This window comes from Vulpes vulpes, chromosome 8, assembly GCF_048418805.1.
Source record: "Vulpes vulpes isolate BD-2025 chromosome 8, VulVul3, whole genome shotgun sequence".
Taxonomy (NCBI): Eukaryota; Metazoa; Chordata; class Mammalia; order Carnivora; family Canidae; genus Vulpes; species Vulpes vulpes.
The window spans coordinates 72597792-72620058 of record NC_132787.1 but is presented as its reverse complement, the minus strand read 5'-3'; the positions used below and the strand labels follow the sequence as shown (position 1 = coordinate 72620058).

The 22267-nt window shown below is 53.8% G+C and overlaps 1 protein-coding gene across 4 annotated transcripts in view; it reads right to left on the bottom strand.

Moving 5' to 3' along the window:
• Positions 1-11874, bottom strand: part of ATOH8 (atonal bHLH transcription factor 8) — a 35699-nt gene extending 23825 nt beyond the window's left edge. For 3 of the 4 annotated variants that reach the window (XM_072767084.1, XM_072767082.1, XM_072767085.1), the window contains exons 1-2: positions 10605-11874; positions 2715-2906 (exon numbers count right to left, since the gene is read on the bottom strand). In XM_072767084.1, the coding sequence (XP_072623185.1) occupies positions 2715-2906; positions 10605-11396 (984 nt within the window). In that variant the 5' untranslated portion in view covers positions 11397-11874. The remainder of the gene's footprint in view (positions 1-2714; positions 2907-10604) is intronic. The other variant, XM_072767083.1, reaches the window with a different exon arrangement.
• Positions 11875-22267: the final 10393 nt, after the last annotated feature.

Below are 22267 nucleotides of genomic sequence, written 5' to 3'. Positions count from 1 at the left end.
CTGTCATAGTTGCCATTTACAGAGGACTTGAGCCAATCACTTTCATTGGCACGTGTTTTCTAGCTACTTCCCTTCTTTGAGCCTGGCTCATCCCCATCCCCAAACCCTCAGTAGCCACAGGGGAGGGGGACAGAGGCTTGATCTGAGCTCCAAATCCATTTACTCTGTCTACAGGGACTACGGAGGCTCAAGACCCAGTGTGGAACTCATTGCACGTGTTTAATAAACACTGAATGAATGAATGAATGAATGAATGAATGATCGATCAAGTGAACTTCCAGGGACACCAGGCCCCTTGGTTCTGGTCAATAAAACGGTGGCCTGCCCCAGCTACTCAGGGCCACTGGATGGTCTGGAGACCATCCCTGAGGACACCTCAGGACTCACCTACCTGCACGGTGACAGACATGCAGGAAAGCACAAGCCACAGAAATGGGGTGGTCCTGTGAACCCCTCCAGCTTGCCAGGGCTGAGTGCTGGGGCTGGACAAGTCCTCAGATGTCCCGGCAACTCCAGAACCCTGTCCATCTAAGTTCCTTTGACAGTGCTGATTATGTATAGGTACAGCACTTGGGAGACAGCAGCCCTGGAACAGCCACCCAGCAGGAGGGGTCACGGAATGCAAGCAACCCCACGCTCTTCTGAGGTGAGGCAAGACCTCTACTTGGATGCAGAGGCTGGGAAGTGCCTGAGAAATCACTGATGACTGATGTTCCCACCACGCCCAATCATCAGCCACAGAACCGAGGCTTGGAGAGGTAAAGAAATGGGATGGCATATGATGACACAGCTGGTAGGTGATAAGGAGGGACTCTGATGCCCTGAACCACCACCTGCCACCTCAGTCGCCCAATCTGGACAATGGGGAGTTGTACCAGATGGTCTCTAAGGTGTCTCAGAATCGAGGTGATTTCAGGGGAAGCCAAAACCTCATCTCTGCTGGACATCTTCACCCCACTCCCCTTCTGTCCTCCCCAGCCCAGGCCACTACCTGCTCTAATCAAGGAACAGGGAAGGAAAGGGGCCTCAGCACTCCTGTCTCAGTGCATGAGGAGAAGTGTGTGTGTGTGTGGGGGGGGGGGGGGTGAGGAGGTGAGGAGATGAGGGGTGGATTTGGAGCAAATGGCGCCTGCCCATCCTGCCCATCCACACCTCCAGGCTTCCCGAATGCCAAGGGAAGTTCACCCAGAGTTTACAAACCTCCTTTGTCACAGAGCCCTGCATGGAGCCATCAATCACGCCTTTAATTTACCCGTGTCACTTTCCAGAGGAAAGCTGCCCTGCCAGCAGCCAGTGGTGCTTCCTCTCACCCACTTGATGAGGACTTCATCTAATTGGTCCACGTTAAATCACTCCCAGGAATGCAATGTACAATTACTGCAGCAGCAGCAGCGGCTAGCTGGCAGCGGGGACATGCATGGCCCTCCCTGGCAGAGGCAGGAGAGTCCATGGGGGGCCTCCCTGGCCCAAGGCCCAGAGGCCTCTGGGAAACCTGGAGAACCCAGAGAGGAGCCTTCTGGAATGGGAAGGGGGGGGGGGTGCTGGGGAAGGAGTGTCAGGGATGAGAGGGAAAGGCAAACCAGGAAGGAAGGAGGAGGTGAAAGGAAGGAGGTAGGATGCCAGTCACTGGGCTCCCCCACCTTCTCCATCCTTGGATGCCCAGGGGAACCAGGCATCTCTCACGGCCTCTCCCCACCTCATGGATACAGACTAGGTCCCACGCTCTGTGTCTCTTCCCCTAGCCTCATAGGAACAGAGATCCAGAGGGCTTCCATAAGCCTTGCTCAGTACTGCCTGGCACTGACCCCCAAATGGAAAGGGTGGGAGCACAGGCCATTTAGGGACCAGAGCTGTGCCCACCACCTTTCCCCCTGCACACATTTCTCCAAACACATCAAGCTCTGGACAGGCTGTTTCCTCTGTCTTGGATGCTGTGCCCTGCTTCATCTTCCTGGTGACCTCCTGGTGGTCCTGGGCCCAGATCAAATACCACTTACAGTAAGATGCCCTTTCAAACTCCCTTGGGCACGAGAGGTAACCTGTCCCTCCTCAGCCCAGCCTTCCACCAGGCAGGACAGACCTCTAAGACCACCTTGCCATACCATACCACCCGTATCTACTGGCAGCGGGGTCCCTCTGACCATCCTGTGAGCTTCATGGGGACTGGGACCATAGGTTTGTTACCTTTACATCCATGTCCACATGCTTGGTACATGGCTGGGGATCAGCAAATCTCTCCCGAATGAATGAACGAACTACGAATATCACTCGCCTTAACTCATGGCCTCAGGTAATCCACAGGCCAAGTCGTACTCCCAAACATGCTGAAGAGCTCTCCTCTGCTGTCACCCTGCTCAGAGGATCTCATTCTGCTCATTCTGATACATCTCTCAGAGGCCACATGGGCAAATCAGCACCACAGAAAACCAGAAAGAGCTTCAGATACACCATCTTCCTCATTAAGTGAGCAAACCCAGGCGCAGAGGCTCAGGGTGACTGTCCAAGGTATCCGCTAGCCCCGTTACCAGGAGTAGCGTCCCTCCCATAATCCCAGCTGTGTGAGGAGCTCTGAAGCTGGAGCGACCCCCAAAACCTCTAAGAGGCTCATCTTGCTGGCCCGGTTAGAAGCCTGAGTGAGAGTGGGATGCCCCAATTTCCGTTCCCATCTCTCCTGTCCCCCTCCAGAGGCTGCTGCCCCAGGGGCTGGCACATACCTTGCGCTTCTTGGCACGTCCCTCGGCCTGCAGGGTGCGGGTGCAGCGCTGCACACACTCAGAGAAGCTGAGGTTGCTGTGGTCGGCACTGTAGTCGAGGTCGGCCAGCCGCGCCAGGGACAGGATGTAGTTACAGGCGATCCTCAGGATGGCCAGTTTGGACAGCTTCTGCCCATATGAGTAACACGGCACCTGGGGGTTGAGAAGGCATCAGGAGGGGCTGCCAGGGTCTCTGTGCTGAGCAGGGCCCAGCAGGGCACCCTGACCAGATAGGCGTGGGGCCACCCACAATGATGTCTCATTGCCCAAGAGGGGACTGCCAGGCAGCAGACGTGGCCTGTCTAATCCTTTGACCTGGATTTTATTTTCTAATCTAAGCACCCACTGTTTTCCTCACACACATCTCAAACACACATCTCAACTCATCCACTCACAAACTCCGGGAGGCATCCATGTTCCCATCTTGTAGGGGAAAAAACTGAAGCTCAGCTGAGGCCCACAAGGCATTAGAAATGAAGCATGCGCATTCCCACCATCACAGGGCTCTGTCCACCCGCCCTCCCTAAAAAGAAGTCTGTCTGAGAGAACCCACATATTTCATATTTTTCAGCTCTCATATTCCACTCACTCACTTTTGCAGCAACACTTGTTCTGCTGGACACTGGGGGTCCAATTGTGAATAATAACTTGGTTCCTGATTTCAGAAAACTCACACTCAAGAGAGCTGTTACAGTGTCATAACAGAGTTAGGTACCCAGCACGGTGGGAATGTACAAGAAGGAAAGTGCCAGTGCTTAGCTATGAGGGCTTTCTTTTTCCTTTCTCTTTTTCTTTATGCTCTCTGGACCTGGGTCGCTGTTGGGCATACAGGTGCATAATATATATTTACAGCCCCAACCAGATTTGACATGCTTTTCAGTGACTCACTGCCAAGTGGACACTCACTAATTCCATAGGGGTTTGTATGGGGTGAAGAGATGGAGTCTCTATCTTTCTACATTGTCCACCAATGTTTGTACTGCATGAGCAAAAAGCGATGAAAACTACAGCTGAGCTCTGTACTGAGTCATGGAAATGACTCCACCAAGTCCATCTGACAGGTGCGAACCGACACAGCCTACTGCTCCTCTGATATACCTACCATTCATGTAAATGGCTGGACTGTGCTCACCCAGCCACCAGGGCTCTGGTTTCCTCCTCTCCCTGGCTCTCCAGGATTCATACACAGCATCCACCTCTACCACTGATTCTGGTACTCATCAACTGTCATCCCACAGAGTGGGTCACCGCAGCATGTCCATTCAACAAGTATTTGGTGAGTATCCTCCATATACCAGGCATGGCTCTGGACCAATGGTCCTCTACTGGGGATGATTCTGTGCCCGGGGGGAAGTGTTGGCAGTATCTGCAGACATTCTTAATTGTCAATATTAGGGAACAGTGAAGGGAAGGTGGTACTGGACCCTACTGGTTGGAGGCCAGGGATGCTGCTAAGCATCCTGCAATGCACAGGGTCCTGGAAGGCCCCCACCACACACAAATGCTCAGCCCAAACTGTCACTGGGGCAGAGATTGCGAAAGTACAAATAAGACAGTCACCACAGATGGAGACCCAACATGCATCATCCACTTTGTTCTCACGTTGTCCAGGAGCTATCTGACCTTCCCCACCCAACCCTAAACCAGGGGGCACGGGGAGGAGCGCTGGAGCAGGCACCTGTACTTAATAATACTCTAATAACCCCCCCAACCGTCCTTAACTCCCAATTATTGTCACTCATTTATAGGTCAGTCTCTGTGTGAGCTGTTGGGGAAGGCCCAGGTCTGTAGGACCTAGACAGGTCTTGCCCACAACAGGCCCACAAGAGGGTTTGTTGAAGGAGAGAATGAATGAGCAAAGGAATGATTTATCTCCATGTTCTCCAGGTGGCTCCAGAATGTTTAGAAATGTGCTCAAAACCCTTTCCTCTCTCAGAGGATGAAGATCAAGCTATTCAGGGTAGAACTTAATCACACATACCTTTTGGTCATCTGGGTTTAACTCCCGACTCTAGCTTTCCCTGGCTAGAAGACCCCAGGCAGCTGACATGACCTTTCCAAGCCCGGGCTTCCTCTTCACCTGCTAACAAGGCTGCCCTCACAGTGTGGTAGGATTAAGTGAGATGACAGCACACGGCACGGAATAAGTCCTGGCACAAGTCAGTGAGTCATGATGATTGGGGGCTGCAGAATTGTCTCCAAGGAGGGGCTCCAGAGCAAATGAGAAGCAGGAGAGCTGGAGCCAGGACACAATGCCTGCTCATCACCACCTCCCTTAGCCCCCCCACCAGCTGGGGTCCTGAAATGGCACCCATCTCAGAGGCAAGATTTGCTGTCAAATCTTCCAGCAGCCAAGGAGTGGCCCCTTACCAGACAAAGAAGCCGAAGGAGGGGCAGGTTGGTGACAGAGAGAATGCCAACACCTGTGCATTCACCCAGCCCTGACTGTGGCTCCAAACTCATCCCAGAAAAGCCAAGAAAAGCCAGCAGAACAATGCACTTTGCCTGTTCCCAACCAGAGTGCAGAGAATCTTGCTTTATCAGCCTGAACAAATAAACAAGGTCTGTGGGACAGAAAGGTTCCCGGGAGTCCTGGCACAGGGGAAGGGTGTCTCAAGAGCCAGCCCTGCACCTCCGCCTCTTCTGCACCCCAGGAGGGAGTGCCTATCTGCAAGAGGCCCTTGGGTGCTGGGCACAGCTCTGTGACACAGGTCCCTACTGTTGTTTTCACCTAGGGGCCAGGCTGGGAGTCGCCTGGCTCATTGTGCCCTTGGCCCCTGAACAGATGGGCTTTTCTGCCAGTGGGGACTAGGGATCTCGGGAAGGATCTGCACATGGGGATCCAGCATCATTGCAGGATTGCAGAGCAAAAGATGAGGCCAAGACCAACCTAGGGGCTCCGCCCAGGTTCTGGGCCAGATTGCTTCTATCAAAACCCAGATCTGACAAGGAAACCATCTATCAGGCTCTAGTTGTGTGTCTGGTACTACGGTAGCTATTCACAGGTAGTTTGTCCCATTGGAAACCTTCCCCAAAATAAAGGTTGATATCCCAAGTGTACATGAAGAAACAGAGAGGTGACATACTGGGCCCCAGTCACTCAGCTAAGACCTGAAGCTACCCAAGGAAGGTACATGGCCACTGAGTTCCCCAGGCTCCCTCCACCACAGCTGGCCACATGTAGGACACTAGCGGCACCTTTTGGGCAGCTCACTCCTCCTCTTCCCCATCCCCTGAGTGGGAGGTGCTCCTCAGCTCACATGGGTAAGTCCAGACCCTCCCTCCTGGTGCCCATGCCCCAGGATGCAGCCCTCTGGCCCCAGAACCCCGGTTAAGAAGTACCCTGGCCTGGCCTGGCAGCAGGTCCTAGTTCTGGGAGGTGAAGGAAGGGTGGAAAGAGCTCATCTGAACTGCAGGCACTTACCAGTGACTTTGAGAGATGCCTTCAGCTCTCTGAGCCTTTAGTTCCCTCATCTGGAGACTGGGAACAACAATGCCTACATTGTTTGTCCCTACGTGATTATTGGGACCAGGCCACCCCTGGCTGTTTATTGTGATCAACTAAGGGTATGTTTAATACAATATCTATATTTATCTTTAAACAGCCCAGTGAGGTAGAAATGATTACTTCCACTTTACAGAGAAACACTTGATGCCTTAGCTGGGCTCTTTCCAATTAGCTGGAAGGACTAGGGATTTGGATGAGTCTTTAGGTCAGGGGATGGGCAGGCTGCCTTTGAAGCTGAGGATGGTGAGTTCTGGGCTGATAATCCCATGGGACTTTGGCCTTTGTGCTTACCAGCCACCCCATCACCTGCAGAGGACCCCCTCAGCAGTTGTCGGCTCCCCTAACCAAAGGACACAGGGCAAAGGAGGCAGCAGGGTCATTTGCCCTCAACTCCTAACAGATTGCCTCACTTCTAGGAAAGTAAAAGGACCTGCTGTCTATCGTCAGCACTGGGAAGCCTTCTGTTTGGTCCAGCCCACCATGCTCTTAACCAGGAAGGGAAGAGCAGGGAGCTGCTTGGCCAAGGAAGTGCAGGTGGGGGAGAGGCCCTCTGGTCTGGTGTGGGGGTGGGGTGTGTGTGGGGCAGATGGTCAGGCCACAGCACATGCCACCAGCCCAGCTGCACAGGGCCCTCCCTGCCGCCTCATGTGAAGGCCATGTGTGCACAGCTGGGCCTGGCCTGGGTGCGGGGCTGCTCCAGGGCCAGGTGGGAGGGGGTCGAAAGGAAAGCCTGGCCTTGCTGGTTGGGTGCAGGGAGAGGCCAGAGTTCTGGCCTTGGCCTCCTGGCAGCACACTGGGACATCTGGTGTATGTGCAGATTTCCTCTCTCCCCTCAAAACTTGAAGCCCTTCAGCCTTTATGGAGGGATAGCAGCCTCTCGGGGCAGATGCCCAAGGTGGCAGTGAAGAGCCCTCAGGGCCTTGCTGTAATCTGACAGATACAGATTCAGGAAGGGGATGCCAAGCAAGTGGAGCCTGGGTCCGGGCTGTGAGGGGACATTGGGATGGTGCCCCCAAACCTACACTTCCCTTAGTCTCAGACCCCATAGGATGCCAGGGGGCCATGACCCCACATGGATTCAAGAGGCTGAGAGGCAGAGCTCTTAAAAGCCTGGGCATTGGAGTGACTCACGGACTCTGATTAGAATCCAGGCTCTACAGTGACGGTGGCACACAGCTATGCAGGCTGTGACTGCACCAGGCCAAGGAGGCACAGCACACTCAAATCTAGCGAATGGTATGCCAAGGAGCTACACAGTGCAAAACCTACAAGGCCCCACGTGGTTGCAAAAGGCTGCGAGAAGTTGGCCAACTTACATGAAGCTCTCTGAACCTCAGTTTCACTAACTGTGAAATGAGGGGGAGATAATAATAATAATAATAACAACAATAACAATATCACTGTAACATACATAAGGTGCCTAGCACAGTGCTCGGCACAAAGCAAGCATCTGATAAATGGTAGTTTCTATGAGTGCTGTTAAAATGAATACAGAATGTTTATTTGTTTATTTCCACATCTCTCAAGGCCCTGCCTGGCACTGAGGACACTATAAATGCTTAAGGAATGTTCATTCCTCCTCCAGCCCCCATGCCTTTCTTCATTTGCTCTTTGCAAAGAAGCTATGTGGGGGGTGAGCCTTATCACCATTTTCCAGCTTTAGCAACTGAATCCCAAAGAGGGAAAGTAATTTTCCATGGTTATGCAGAAAGCATGCAACAGAGCCACCATTCAAACCGTGGCCTCTGGACTCCTCATCCAGTGCTCTTTTAACCATGTCAGGAAATTGCTTAGGGACACAAAACTCCAGACCAGAGCCATAATCCCAGAACTGATCTCAGTGCTGTGATGGCAGAGGCTTCATTTTAGGCAGAATCATCCTCCTCCTTTCTCTTCTTTGCCAAGGGCCCATTTCAAACAGTCAAACTCGAGCCTAGATCCAGAGCTACAGCCTATCTAGATCGGGGTATGAGAATGTGTGTGTGCATGTGTGTGCATGTCTGTACCTTTCACATGTGGGATTGAGGACCAGAGGAGGAAGGAGCTCCTTTAGGACGTAGGGTTTCCTCCATCAGATGGGTGCTGTGGTGGGTGCAGCCTCAGCCCCTGGCTCTGAGATCACAAGTATCCTACCTCTATCTCCTTCCCTCCTAGATGGCAGGCAGATGCCCACTATGGCCTGGCAGCTCTCTGGGGAAAGGGACAGAATGGTCTGAGCAAGGAGAGAACAGACAGGAGCATGCACCTCTGGGTCTGTGTATTTGTGCGTCCTCTTGGCCATGTGTAATGACCACATTGACATATGTCTATGTCTAGACATAGGTATGTCCCTGAATCTGCCCTTTTTATGTAGAACTTCCCCACAGAAAGGGTAGGAATGAAAGGAGACTAGGATTTAAATAATCTCATCTCAGACTCAGCCATGTGGAAACCAGCTTCCGATTGTTAATAAACATGACAGATACAGATGGCACTGTGGGAAGCATTTGGCCAGGCAGGCATTCTAGAAACTGCTATCATCTTCCCTAATCCACTAAGCAATCTTGGACAAGTCTCCTTCCTTCTTTCTCTAGGCCTCAGTTTTCCATTCCATTAAATGGGGTAATTCAACCTGACAGGATGTTGAGTTCAAACAGGATGGAATATTACTGAAAAACCACTGGGTAAATGAGATGTTTAGCTGAGTTCAGTACATGGAGACCATGAATACTTCCTTGGAAATGAAAGAGGCAGCCAGAGGATCAAAAGAGGACATGAACTGGTAGTCAAAGGACCTAGGTGGCAGCCCTGCCCTGCTTCTCACCAGCTGCGACCCTCTGGGCATGTGGCCTCCCCAAACTGAGAGCATTTACCTAGTTGCAAGGTAAGCAGGTGGACAGGCATCTTTCTACCCACCTGTCATCCTTCCATCCTGCGAGTAGGTTGCAAGATGCTCTGTAGGATGCCACCCTCTCCAGGCATTCAGACCCAGACCTGCTGCCCAAGAGTAAGCCTGAGTGTTCCACTGGGCACACTGCCCAGTGACCCAACTGGCAAGGCTGGCCACCTCATTGACCAAGCATCTTACCCAAATCCAAGCAAGACACTTTGGCTGGACTCATAGAGCCTCTTTTCTCCCAGGGGCTCAATCCCCTTCTCATGGATGGACACACGCACCTGTCCTCTCCACCCGCAGGAAGAAGAAGAGAGTGGGATCCAGAAAGAAGATCATGTTTTCTAAAACGCTTTGTTGCTGGCTAAAGCCAAGAGACGTTGAGTAACTTTCTTGGAGACACACAGGAAGTCAGCTGTAGAGTATGCCAAAAACCTGAAGTCCAAACCAGTCCCATCCACCCCTAATCCTTCCCCCATTCCCTGTGGGGGTGGGGGCAGAGGGCACTTACTACCTTCTTCTTAGATCTCCCTTCTCTCTAAGAAAATGAGAAGTCTGGAATACCCCAGGGCAGTCCCAGTCTTGTTTAAAGTAATTGCAAAACTGCTCCTCCCCACTACATGTAATTCTCAGATAACTGTTCTTCTCCATCCCCCTAGAGGACGCTGTCTGGTGAGGGCAGCACCCACCAGCCCCAAACTGAGAAGCCCGTGGCCCACCCCAGAACTAGACTCTTAAGATCCCCCAACTAACCGGTCCCCTCAGTAGATCTGCCTGCTTCATTCACCATGAGCTGAAGGTCAGCGGCGGAGGGTATCCCCTGGGAAGGCTCTCACCAGCCAATTCTTGAGGCTGCCACTGGGGAGGGAGACGATACGGGCTTGTAGCCCGGATGCTTAAGGATACCAGGGCGATGCACCAGGCCAAGGAGGCACAGGTGCCCGGCACCAAAGCAGCCTGAGTGTAGGGGTATCCCTTCTGGAAGGTAAAACCAGGTCCACTCCTCCGGAGCATCTGGGTCTCCCAAGACCCAGACCACGCTCAATGCCCAAAGAGGAAGCGTCTCCCCCTCCCCCCTCCCTTGCCAGGGACAGATTCCTACATTCCCTCTCTCCACTTCCCACCGCGCTCCAGGGGCTGGGGAAGACAAATGCTCGCTGCCATAAAAGTGAACTATGAGGGCTGAAGTCAGATGCGCAGAAGGGTCGCCCCCGGGGGGGGGGGGGGACGAGGCGGCGGGGAGCGGGGAGAACCAGACCTTTGCCCGCACTTTGCAAGCTGAGATCCGTACCTGCGCCGTGGCAAAGGTTACTGCCCTGGGAGAGCTCCAACCTGTCTGGGCCCTGGGGCCGACCGGGCGGGAACCACTTGCCCTTACGCTCAGCCTCAGCCTCCCTGGGACCTCCCCGCCGCTCGCCCCCACTCGGCAGCCGTCCCGGGGCGCGGCGAGCGCGCGGCTGGGAGCCGGTACCTGCTTCCTGAGCGCCTCGAAGGCGGCGCTGATCGTGTGCACCCGCGTCCGCTCCCGGGCGTTCGCCAGGAGCCTCCGGGTCTGCTGCAGGGCTTTGATCTCCGAGGCAGCGGGGGTCGCTTCGCCCGGCCGTTTCCTAGGCGACGCGGAGGAATCCGGGTGGTTATTGTAAATTACGTGTGAAATTGACGAGTAAGAACTTTCCCCGGGGCGCGTGGGGGGCGCTGCGCGCACGGACGCCTCGGGGGGCGCGGGGGGCGCGGGGGGCGCCGACGGCGTGGGGCGTGCAGGCGGTGCGCACAGCAAGATACGCGGACGCAGGCCGGGCTCCCGGAAAGGCTGCGCCTCGGGGCCGCCGGCTCCTTGGCCCGGGGGCGGCGGCGGAGGAGGCGGCGGCGGCGGCGGCGGCGGCGTGGGGAGCCCCGGGCCCGCTGCGCCCAGGGCAAAGCCGCGTTTCCGCGCGTCGGGGACCTCCGGCGCCCGGGCGCCCCGGCGCTCCCCGGCCGGGTCTGCGCCCCCACCTGAGGGCACAGCCGGCGCCGCCGGGGCTGGCACGGGGGCCGCGACCGGCTGCAGCCTCTGGGTCCCGTCGCGCAGCCCGTTGGCGGCGGCGGCGGCGGCGGCGGCGGCGGCGCCGCGCTCGGGCGCTTCCAAGTCCAATCGGAAAGTTTTATAGCCGTTCGCGCGCCGCGCCGGCTCCTTGCCTTTCCGCTTGAGCTTCCTGAGGCCGTTGAGCTCCTTCACGCACACGGTCTTCCACGGCCCGTCCTCGAGCACCGGGATGTGCTTCATGGCGCGGGCGGCGCGCGGGGCGGGGGCGGCGGCGGCGGCGGGGCGGCGGCGGGGCGGGGGCGGGGCGGGGGCTGCCGCGGGGCTGCCCGGGCCGCGCGCCCGCCGCGCTCGCTCCGCACGCCCGAGCCGGCTCTGCCCGGCGGCCGCCGCGCCCCGCGCCGGGGAGTCTCGGGCTCTCCCTCTCCGCCGCGCTCCTCCCTCCCTTTCGCCCCGCGCCCGGGGCAGCTGGCCGCGGGCTCCGCGAAGCCGCCGGGCTGCCCGCTCGCGGAGCGCTCAGAGCGTCGTCTGAAGTCGCTGCCGCCTCGCCGGCGTTTCTGGAGAACGCCCGCTGCGCTCCATCTGTGTTTGTTTAGCCTCAGTTTACACAGAAGCCCGGTTCGCGAGATCAGTCAGCGCCGCCGCCCGGAGAGGAGGCAGCTCCTGCCGCCGCCGCCTCCCAAGCCCCGGCCGCCCGGGCCGCGAGCGCCTTTAAAGAAACAGGAAGCATTTTTCAAAACAGCTGGGCTGCCGGCCGCCTCCTTTGTCCGCGTCCTCCCTACCTCCCCCCACCCCCATCCCTCTGTCCAGAACCTGCCTCCTCCGGCTCTCCCTCCCCGCCCCCCCCTCAAGTCCGGGGCGCCTCCCTTTCCCCCCGGGAGGACGGTCCGCTCCCCGCAGAACTGCCCCGAGCACGTGGCTTCTGGGCCCTTTGACCCTTTCCCCAGATCTGAGCCGGGCCCTCTCCACCCAGGCTGGCTGACCTCCGGGTGACACAGCAGCGACCTTCTGCACCCAGCTCACCAATCGAGGAAAAAAAAAAAAAAAAAAAAAGACGGAGCGAGGACTTATTGGGCGGCGGGGGGCGGGGGGAGGGGTGTGGGGTGGGGAGTGGGTACGGAGCAGGGTGGGGGCGGGGGGCAAAGGCTCTTCATGGAGGAGACGCACATTCCCACAACATCGCAATCCCGGCCACTCCGTCTCTTGCTGGAGCAGGGAGGCCAGGAATAGAAGGCCTAGGCCATAGGGAAACTGAGGCTCTGTAGAGGAATGTGCTTTCCCACTGTCACACAGCAAGTCAAGGAGGCCTGCAAAGAGGCTGAGAGGGGACCCTTCCGTTTTGGGCAGACCTAGCATCTGTGAGATTCTGCAGGCGCCTCACCCCTGGCCGCCTGCTAAGCTCGGGTTTGCTCATCTATGAAATGAGGAGTGCCCCTGTCCCAGCCTTGCTGTGAGGATTCAAGCCCCAGGCACACAGGAGGTACTGGTCAAATGGTACTGGCTTTGCTTATTATTGTTATTAATGACCAGATCTGCCTCTCCTTGAGGCAGATTTCTTGTGCTCAACCCCAGCTCTACCCTCTACAAATGGAGTGATCTTGGATGAGTCACGGAACTTCTCTGTGCTTCCCTCTTCCTACGTGTAAAACGGAGGTAATAATTATACCTTCCCCCTGAGGTGGTTGTGGAAATTGAGAATATGTGTGCAGGTGCCCAGAGCAGTGCCTGGCCCTAAGGGAGAGCTTTGCAAGTGCCCACTGGTACAGGCAGGGGGCAGAGGTGGACTCCCCCGACCTTCGGTTCCCAGTGCCATCCCACTGAAGACTCTGGAAGGAAGAGGTCAAACTAGGGAGCCCTTACCCAAGCCTTCCCTGGAGAACCAGCCCAGGGCTTTGTCTCTCCCGGGTCCTTTCTCTGAGGCACTTCCTCCTAAAGGCAGTGGCCGGCACTTTAAGCAGCTTGGGAGAAGAGGATGGCCACTCCACCCTGGTCTTGGGCTCTGACTTCTGCAGCTACTGGGATCCTCCTCTTTCTGGTTTCAGCCCTTCACTTCTGCTCCCAGACCCACCATGGGGCTTTTCCTGTGAAAATGCAGGGGGAGGCAGGTGACATGGTGGCCTGTGGCATGCAGGGCCCTGAGAGATAGGATGGCAGTCTAGGCAGAAGGTTGAGACAGGGGCATAGAGCTGGGACCAGGAGTCCATGATAGACCTTGGCTTTTCCACTATTGAGCCCCAGGACCCTGGGGGGTTCTGTTTTCTCCTCTGTCATTGAGGATGGTATTTCTGTCCAGTCAATTTCTCAGGGTGGTAGGTCAACGACTTTGACGTTGGGCTTCAAAGATACGCTCGTGTGTACACATTCACACTCATGGAGGCATCCAGTTTTCTGCCTATAGTCAATCCAAAACCTCATCTTTTTCACTGAGATGGATCATCATAATGCATGTGTTCCCTGAGGTACCCCCCTCCATGGACACCCAGCATCTTCCTGCATCTTATCTCCTAAGACCAAAGGTGTGCCCCAGAGAGGAGACCTCATTCACCTGTGTCTCCCCACTCAGCCACAGGACCCTGGAAACCTGGCTTTTGCTCACAAGTCTCCCACACCTCCCCTCTGCAGAGCGTGCTCGCCCTCACCCTTTGATGACTGGCTCCAGTCTCCCCTCCTCCTGTAAACCCTGGCCAACTGACCACCAGAGCCCCCTGTCACTCTTGCTGGCTTCTGCACATGCTCACTCACAAGTCTGGCTGCAGTTTATTCTCCACTGAGGACCTGGCGGACCCCCCTAGGTTTGTGAGCTCCTGGAAGCCTGGTAAGTCTCAGGAGATGTTTGCTGAAGGACAGCCAGCTCTCATGCCCTTTACATTCTCCAGAACTCAAGCAGAGGCTAAGATCTGTGCTTGCCCACTCCTCGTGCATCTAGTCAGTCAGTGGCAGGCATGGGAGGAAAGCCAGCCCACTGCTCTCCAGAGCTGCAGAGGTACCCTATGAGCCTCAGTGTCCTCACCTGTAAATGGAGATCATAATCTTTTCACAGGGCCATCACGGGGATTAAATTAGGCTGCATGTATGGCATTGAGCATAGTGATGATGTAGAGTGAGAGGTGGCTTTAGGCATCCCCCGTTAGCACACTGCCTTGGCTCCTTGCATTGTAGCATCTGGCCCCAGACTCTGGGTACAGTTGCAGGCTGAGGTGTCTATGGCTAGTTGGGATGGCTAGTGTGGAAATCTCTGGCAGGACTGAAAATCATCCCTTAAGAAGCCAAGCTGTGCTCTAGAAAAAGCATATATCTTGGCTGAACATCGAGGACTCCACTGGTGCTGCCTGAGCCCCTCACCAATTCCCCCCAAACTGGAGATGGTTGCTGAAATCCCACGTGGGGAGAGGGGAAGAGAATGGATAGGAATAGTCAGCTGTGCTGAGTGGAGGTAGAGCAAGACTCAGAGCTGGCTCCAGTCTCCTGGGATACCCTCCTGCTTCCCCCTCCCCTTGCACTGTGCTGCCTCCCCCCACTCAGACACTGGGGCCCAGGGGTTGGCATCATGCAAGCCTAGGAGGGATCTCTGCTTTGCCACTTACCAGCTGTGTGGCCTCAAGTAGCCTCTTCACCTCTCTGAGCCTTAGTTCAATATCTGGGCATTATCCCCTTAGTTGGATAAGATGGAATGCATGTACAGGAACAGGAAGCAAACTGTAAAGGGTCCAGGAGTTGTGGAGGGTTCCTGTTAATGCCATTCCCAGCCCACCAGGTGGCAGATCTTCAAGGTCAAGGCTAGGGGCCCATAAATCGAAGCCTAAGGGCAAACCTGCATCCCAGGGCTCCTGATTCTGTCTTCCCAGCCTCCTTGAGAAACACGGCAGAGCGTGAAGGAGAAAGATACCAGCTGGGCAGCGCCCCCTGGTGGTGTGACACTGTCTGTACTGCACATCTCCCTGCAAGGAACCTCATTTTGAACCTCATTTTGAAGTCGCCTGTGGTAGCCCTGCAATGACAGTAACATAGATTTTGTGAATCCAGAGAGTTACCAGGATAAAATGGTTATTGAGACTCAAGGCTCTGCTTGGGATGGCACAATACAGACACCCCAAGAAAACCTATGCCCTACATTAAAAACATCCCCCACTGAATCAACTGTTTGATATTACCTTGGGGCTGGCACAGTGTGCCACTGGGAGGGTCCACGTGCCCTGAATGACTGGTCCAAGGAACAAGAACGAAGCTAGAAAGGGAAAGGAAGGCAAGCGCTCAGGGCTTAGGCTCCTGGGAACAAATGCTCCACAGCCAGGCAGCAATCATTACTTCCATGAAGGGATTGATTACAGGCTCTATTTCTCTATATCATTATAATGACCCAAGAAGGCAAACCCATTCTATTCTACAGATACAGAAACTGTTCCTTGATGAAAAACTTGCACCAGAAAGAAAATAACAGAAGTGAGATTTGAACCCGGGGCAACTGATTCAAAACCCCAAGCTTTGAATCCTGTGCTTTGCTGCCTCCTGAGACCTCGGGGACTAGCATCTGGGGGATTGAGCAGCTAGGCTATGTATAGTGCTGACCTTGTTAGCATCCTGGCTGTCCACCTGTCAGCTGAAGCCACTGGACCACCCTGGTGTGCCTCCAGCTCCTTCCAGGTCGGGATCAGATGGCAAGGCACCACTTCTGGACATTCAAGGGCCTCAGGCATATGGATCTCAGATCTTGGGGTCCAGCATTGGTGCCCTCCCAGCATGGTTGAGTGGAACCTGCCCAGCAACTCCCTGATGTGCATGCAACACCCATGGGTGAGGATAGGACAGGTTGGCAGGAGGACGTTCATTGATTGCTATCTTCTTAGCAGGATGGCTTAGAACCTCGGACACTTGCTACATGAAATCCTATATTCCTGAATCTAGAGTCCTCATTGCTGCCTGCCCCAGTTGTTCCAAAGTGGATGTGTCTGTCACCCATTCAAGAAAGGAGGGAAAGTGGAAACTATGCTAGAAGGAAATGGGGTACATATAACTAGAGCACTCAGAGTAGTGCTTGCAGCAGCCCTAGATAGGACCACCCAGGGGAGTGATCAGGAAGTAGAATACAATCAGCCTGATGGCCCCAAAGCCTCTCCCTGTCTCCCAGTGACAGTGTCCACACTGCCACCATTAATCAAACAGGACACTGACCCAGAGGACAGGGATAAGACACCCAGACAGGAAGCTCTTCTGGACTCACTTTCCTATCTTCCTTCTACTTTCCTCTGTCCAAGTGACCTTTGCACTGGCTGTTGCCTTGGCAATGCTCTTCCCCCAGGTATCTTCATGGCTCATTCCTTCACCCCTTCTGCTATTTCTAGGTCACCTTAGTGAGGCTGTCCCTGAGCATCCATGTAAAGTTTGTATTCCTCTCCTTTCTACCTCTTTCTTCCCTGCTTTAAGTTTTCAAGCAGTTACCATGAGGGCAGAGATTTTTGCCCTCTTTGTCCACTGCTGTATCCCAGCCTCTACACAGTAGGCACTCAGAATGTACTTACTGAATGAACAGAGGCCCACTGCACAGTTCGGACCTCGGCTTGCTCAACTATTGCTCAACCAGCTGCTTTGACAGAAGAATCAATGGATCCAGAAGCAGAGTTAATCATATCACAGGAATGGCTGCTCTGACTACCAGAGACTGGGGGTCCTATCAGATTCAGTTTCTTTCCTCTGACTTTTGGTTTCTGAACTGATAAACTGAGTGGAGGACGTTGAGTTTTAATCAATGGTCATCCATTCATTTGACAAATCTTGGGCCCATTCAGGTCTCATGATGGGACGGGGGCAAAGTGCTGAAGTGTCCACATCAGGAGCTTCAGTGCAAATGACGAACCATTCCCATCGCCTCCTAGGTCCACCTTTGACAATTCAGTATGCATTTGTAGACCACTAACAGAGGCTAGGGATACAGCAGAGAGGAGAGCAAACACCCTTGCTCTCCAGGGGTAAACATTGTGGAGGGAGGGGTGGTGATGTCCACCTCAAGAGGCTCCTGGTCCGGGAGAAGGATAACTCAAGTCTGATGAGAGCTGCAAGACACAGTGTGAAGTGTTACATGCTGTAGGAAAAGCTGTGAGAGTTCTGAGCATGGCAGAACAGCTCTGGGAGACTGCCTGGAGGAAGGGACATTTAAACCACGCTGGAGAACAGTCCCTGACAAACACCCACGGCTTGCTCCCTCGCCTCCTCCAAGCCTTTGCTGTCATGTCACTTCCAAGCTGAGGCCTACTCCTACCATCCCTTTACAACTGAACCACCAGCCCTTTCCTGCTGTTAACACACTATATGTTCTACTTATGTGTTATGTTCATGGTCTGCGTTCTTGACCAAAAGAGATAGGAAGGAGCAAGGAGCAGCAGCACCTGCTCCCTTGCAAAGCCCAGCAAGAGTTCTTCCCATTGGTAGGCAAGATGGCAGAGGAGAGAGGAGATGGTCACATGGTACTGCCTGGACTCTGAGAATTTGCTGAAAAGTAAGGGGATTATCTGAGCCTCAAGGAGACCTGCCCAAAGAAGCAGCACTGGTAGCCAAGCTGTGCTGAGCACATACACCTCCAGAGGAGATGAGGGCTCCCCCCTGAACAACCTGTGTCTCCAGGCTCTCAGCTTTCTCTGACGAGCATCTGACTTGGCCTGCCCTCTCCTGTCTTCTTCCCTCAGCCTGACTTCATACTGTCCCTCCAGATTCCTTCATTCTAACGGCCCCTGATGGGAAAGGCCCAGGGTCTTCTGTTGCTTTTCCTCTGCTCCTCCTCTATGCCCCATGGGTCCTGTTTCAGCGAAACAGCATTACCCATCATACTAACTTAATGTCATTAATGTTTTACCACCTTTGTGGTTTTATTGATTTATTGATTTGTTTGTATTAATTTGTATTATTAATGTATTGATTTGTTTATAGTTATATAAGAACTTAAGAGCATAAAGCCTAAGGGTACAATTATGTCATAGGGCTCTGTGACAGTGTGTTGTCTTTACAGACAACGGCATACATTTTGCAGGTTCAAGAAGCTCTGGGCTAGACACTGTCAGAGTTCTGCAGCTTTGACTTGCTGGTCTGGGAGGTAAGAGATGCATTCTCTTCCCAGTATCAGCTAGTAGTCCCCTTCCCTTTGGCTCCTGCCTCCCCTGTCCTCCTACCCACTGCAAGCTTCAGTCTCTCCACCTATGAAATGGGAAGAGTGAGGAGGACCTGGAACCTACCTCTCCTGAGAATCTCCCATCCCTAGCATCTCAGCATTTGCTGTAAGTCTCTTCAAAACCCAGAGCACCAGTGGGGAAAAGTAAAACATTCACTCGCTGGAAAGAAAGCTCTCCTGCATGCCTAACCTCCATTACATGCAAGAAAAGCTGTCTCCTGGAGCCATCAAGCCCACTGGAGCACCGAAGCTGGATCAGCCGGCAGGAGCAGGCAGCGAGCAAGTGAGCAGCTCATTAGGGCTCTGCTCATCAGCACCAAGTTGTCAACAGCCTAACAAGACCTGGCTTAAGCCGGTGATCTCCTGGGAGCGGTTACCAATCCTTACAGACATGCTCTGTGGCTAGATGTGAAACCAGAGTGTGATTAAAAAAAAAAAAAAAAAAAAAAAAGGAAAACAACTTAAAAAAAAAAAAAAAAAGGAAAACGACTTTAAATTCCCCAAGGAGCACATTCCTTCATTGTGAAGTATTCCCTACCCATCTCCCCCATTCCCTCAGAAAAGAAAGGAAACAAAAAAGGCTTGGCTGCTTCTTCTGTGCAGGCTCCTTAAAAAAAAAAAAACTATTTTTACAGCTCTCTGAAAAAGTCCCCGCTGCTGGCGGCAGCCGGAGAACATGAGGGGGCAGAGCGGAGCTGACGCAATGCACATTTATTAGCAGTGAGGAAAATTAATAAGGCACCAGCTCAGCCATGGCCCAGCTCAAGGGCAGCTCCACAGACCTGGGAAGCCCCAGGGACAGCTGTCGATCTGGTGGTCTCCAGGCTGAGTGCTCAGACACCTAATCAGTTGCAATCCTAGATCAGCACAGCTGGAGGGAGGCTTGGAGATCATCTACTGCCCAGAGGACAAATGCTTTTTATCATGCATGCCAAATCTAATTGATTGGTAGGGGCTGCCCAAAGTCCTGTGTTGAAAAGGATTCTGAAGCTGCATCTGGATCCCATGGGAATGAGTGGCTGTAATTGATTAGCAATGTCTGCCATGGATGAAAGGAAGGGTCGTAGCATTCACGCCATGTGTTTGCCACTCTGAACTACTCCAACCTTCCCATTTTATTGTCGGAGAGACTGAGTCCCAGAGCTTATTGTCCATAAGGTTTTTTTCCCCAGGCTTCTCAGAGGGTGTGGCTGTTGTTGGTAAGTAGCAGGTAGCCTAAATGTGTCTGAGGACCAAAGATATTGGATCTAAAGACTATCTCTGAAAAGCCAGAACAATTACTGGGTTTGGTGAATTCAATCAGTTACCTGTTTTCTGGAAACGATTGGTAAGATCAGTTGTCTTGTGGAACTGACAAGTCAGTTCAACCAATGGAGGTCATCTGGCAGGCACAAGTGATCCCAAGCCAGTGGTTACCTAATACTAGTGGTTAGTTAGGTCAGAAAGAACCAATGGGGGAGACTAACCAACTATTTGGCCTCAGGACCATAACGTCCTCAGATGGCCAGTGGAGTCACCCTAATGAGATAGATTGCTGTCTAACCATCCTAGCATGACTCCACCTCCCTCACTCCACTTTCTCCTGTCTGCTGAGCCTGGCTTATTTCCTTTTCCTCTCCTGGGCTTATTATGGACTCTGCTTCCTCTGCCAGGGACTGTCTCTGCAGTGGGTTGGCCCCTTGGACAAGTTCCTCTCACCTCCCACCCCACACACCTGCATATCAGTTCTGCATCCTTAGATTCTCTCCTTCCATCTGTGGTAGCTCAGAGGCCATCCAGGTCACTCCTCACTGTAGAACTGAGAAAAATGGAGACCTGAACAGAGAAAGGACTTGTTAGACATCTTAGTCCCCTGACTCTGACTCTAGGGTCATGCTGCAGTCAGAGCAACGGCTCTGGAAAAATCCATCCTGTCTGGTTCACCTAACTTTCATGCACCACTCAGAGTAGCATACATAGCTTCTGAAGACCCCCAGAGTGGATGGTCCCAAAGTGAACACCTGACGTGGGAAAGAACTTGGCCTGTGAAGAGGGTATGTTGGGGAATATGGGAGGGGATGTGTGTCATTGGTAAGGTGATTCAGGCTGCAGGAAAGGCCTGGCTTGGGATGGGACCTGGCAGGACTGTCAAGGGCCCCAGCCACCACCTCCTGAGAATCGTGAAGCCAGGCAGGGTCCTCTCTGACTTCCAAGTACTTGTCACGCTGCCTCTTGGAAATCTACATCTTAGATCCCTACTTTGAATTGGACAGTTTTCTTTCTGGGGATAGATAATTAATTAATAAAAATAAAAATAAAACAAAATAGCAAAGATAGGCCGTTACCTGGGGGAACTTGGCTAAATGGAAAATGACCCTCGGTGTGGTGGGGAGAAGTGGGACTTTAGAGTGGGACAGCCCTTAGTTGAATGCTGGCTTACCACTTACAAGCTGGGAGCTTGGCAAAGTTCCCTCATCTCTCTAGACCTCAGTTTCCTTGTTTGCAAAGTCAGATAGAAAGACCAGTGACCCTTGTAGGGCTGCTAGGAGGACTGAAGAGGATTGTCAACATAAAGGGCTTGGCACGTGGTAGCCACAAACATTAACTTGAACACCTCTCCTTTCCTTTCAGAGCAATACTTCATGCTTCAGGGCTGGGACCCTATCAAACCTCCTTGGGGAAGCCTTCCCTGAACACCTTTGGTCATTCCTGCAGCCTGCTCTGGGGGACCTTCCAGGCTGGCCTGGCTGTGTTCTGTACTGGGAGCCTTGTTTCCCCAAAGAGCCCATGAGTCTCTGGGAGCGGGGTGATCTGTATCTCCCCTCGCTCCCAAGAGCCCCCAGCTCTGGGCTGGGAACACAATGGGTGCTAGATAAAGTGGCTGTGCAGATCCTGGCACCAGCCTCCCACCCCACCCACTTAATCTCCCCAGTTCCCTGATTTTCCAACCCCCTGTCTAGTTTCTTCCTAATGCTTCTGTCTCCACATCTCCAGGGCTCTGTTTGCATGAGGGAAAAAAAGTCTACACACTCACACACACAGCCCAGAAAGCATCCAGTTGCTCCTGGGCGGGCTGCCAGCAATTGAGTGACCTGCAGCTTCCCCCCCAAATCACATTCCACTGGCACGGATCTTGCCCCGCCTGACGCCAGCCTCCGAACTCGCCCCCAGAGCAAACATTTCCAGTTGGCAGCTCAGCCTTGTTTTTCTGAGGCCCTGATTCAGGCTCCCTTGTAGAAAACAGAAAACAAAATACATGGCACCAAAAATGAATTAAAATAAAATTTGAAAGGAGGAGGGTGAGGTGGGGGGGCGATTTGCTCTCAGGCACATGGAAAAATATGAGCTTCGGATGTGCAAAGAGTTTCTAAGAAGCAAAGGCACATGCTCACGAGCCCTCCCCTCCTGGCTTGGAGGCTGTGATCGATTCATTCAGGCCACTGCCTCCTGCTAAAAGACTCACTCTGTTCTCATTCACAGCTGCGAGGGAGGACAGGGTGAGGGTGGGGAGGCCACAGATCTGCGAGGGGAGGGTGGTCGGTGTTACAGGACTGGCGTTTGTTCTAAAGGGGAATTAAAGGAAGGAAAATAAACAGGGCCAGCCAAATTTTCACGGCAGTGGGTGAGGTGTCAGTGCGAGGAAGGGGTGCGTGTATGCGTATGCTAGCGTGAGCATAGCCCGAGAGTACCACCGTGTTTGCCTTCTCAAATGAGAGCCGCTTGGTGCAAAGATGTCATACCTAAGCTTGGGTGGCAGGGGGACAGGCCAGCCAGGGAGGGCCAGGGCTGGTGCCCAGGCCTGCCCATGGGGTCAGGCGAAGGCCAGGTGTCTGAAGAGGATAGCTCAGCCGGGCCGTGAGCCAAAGGCCGAGTGTGTGGGGCTGGGATTTGGAAGATCAAGCCTGGATCGGGTGCTCAGTCCCTGGGGAAGAGGTAGGCAGAGGGGCATTACCTGAGGGATGGGCTCAGGCCTGAAACA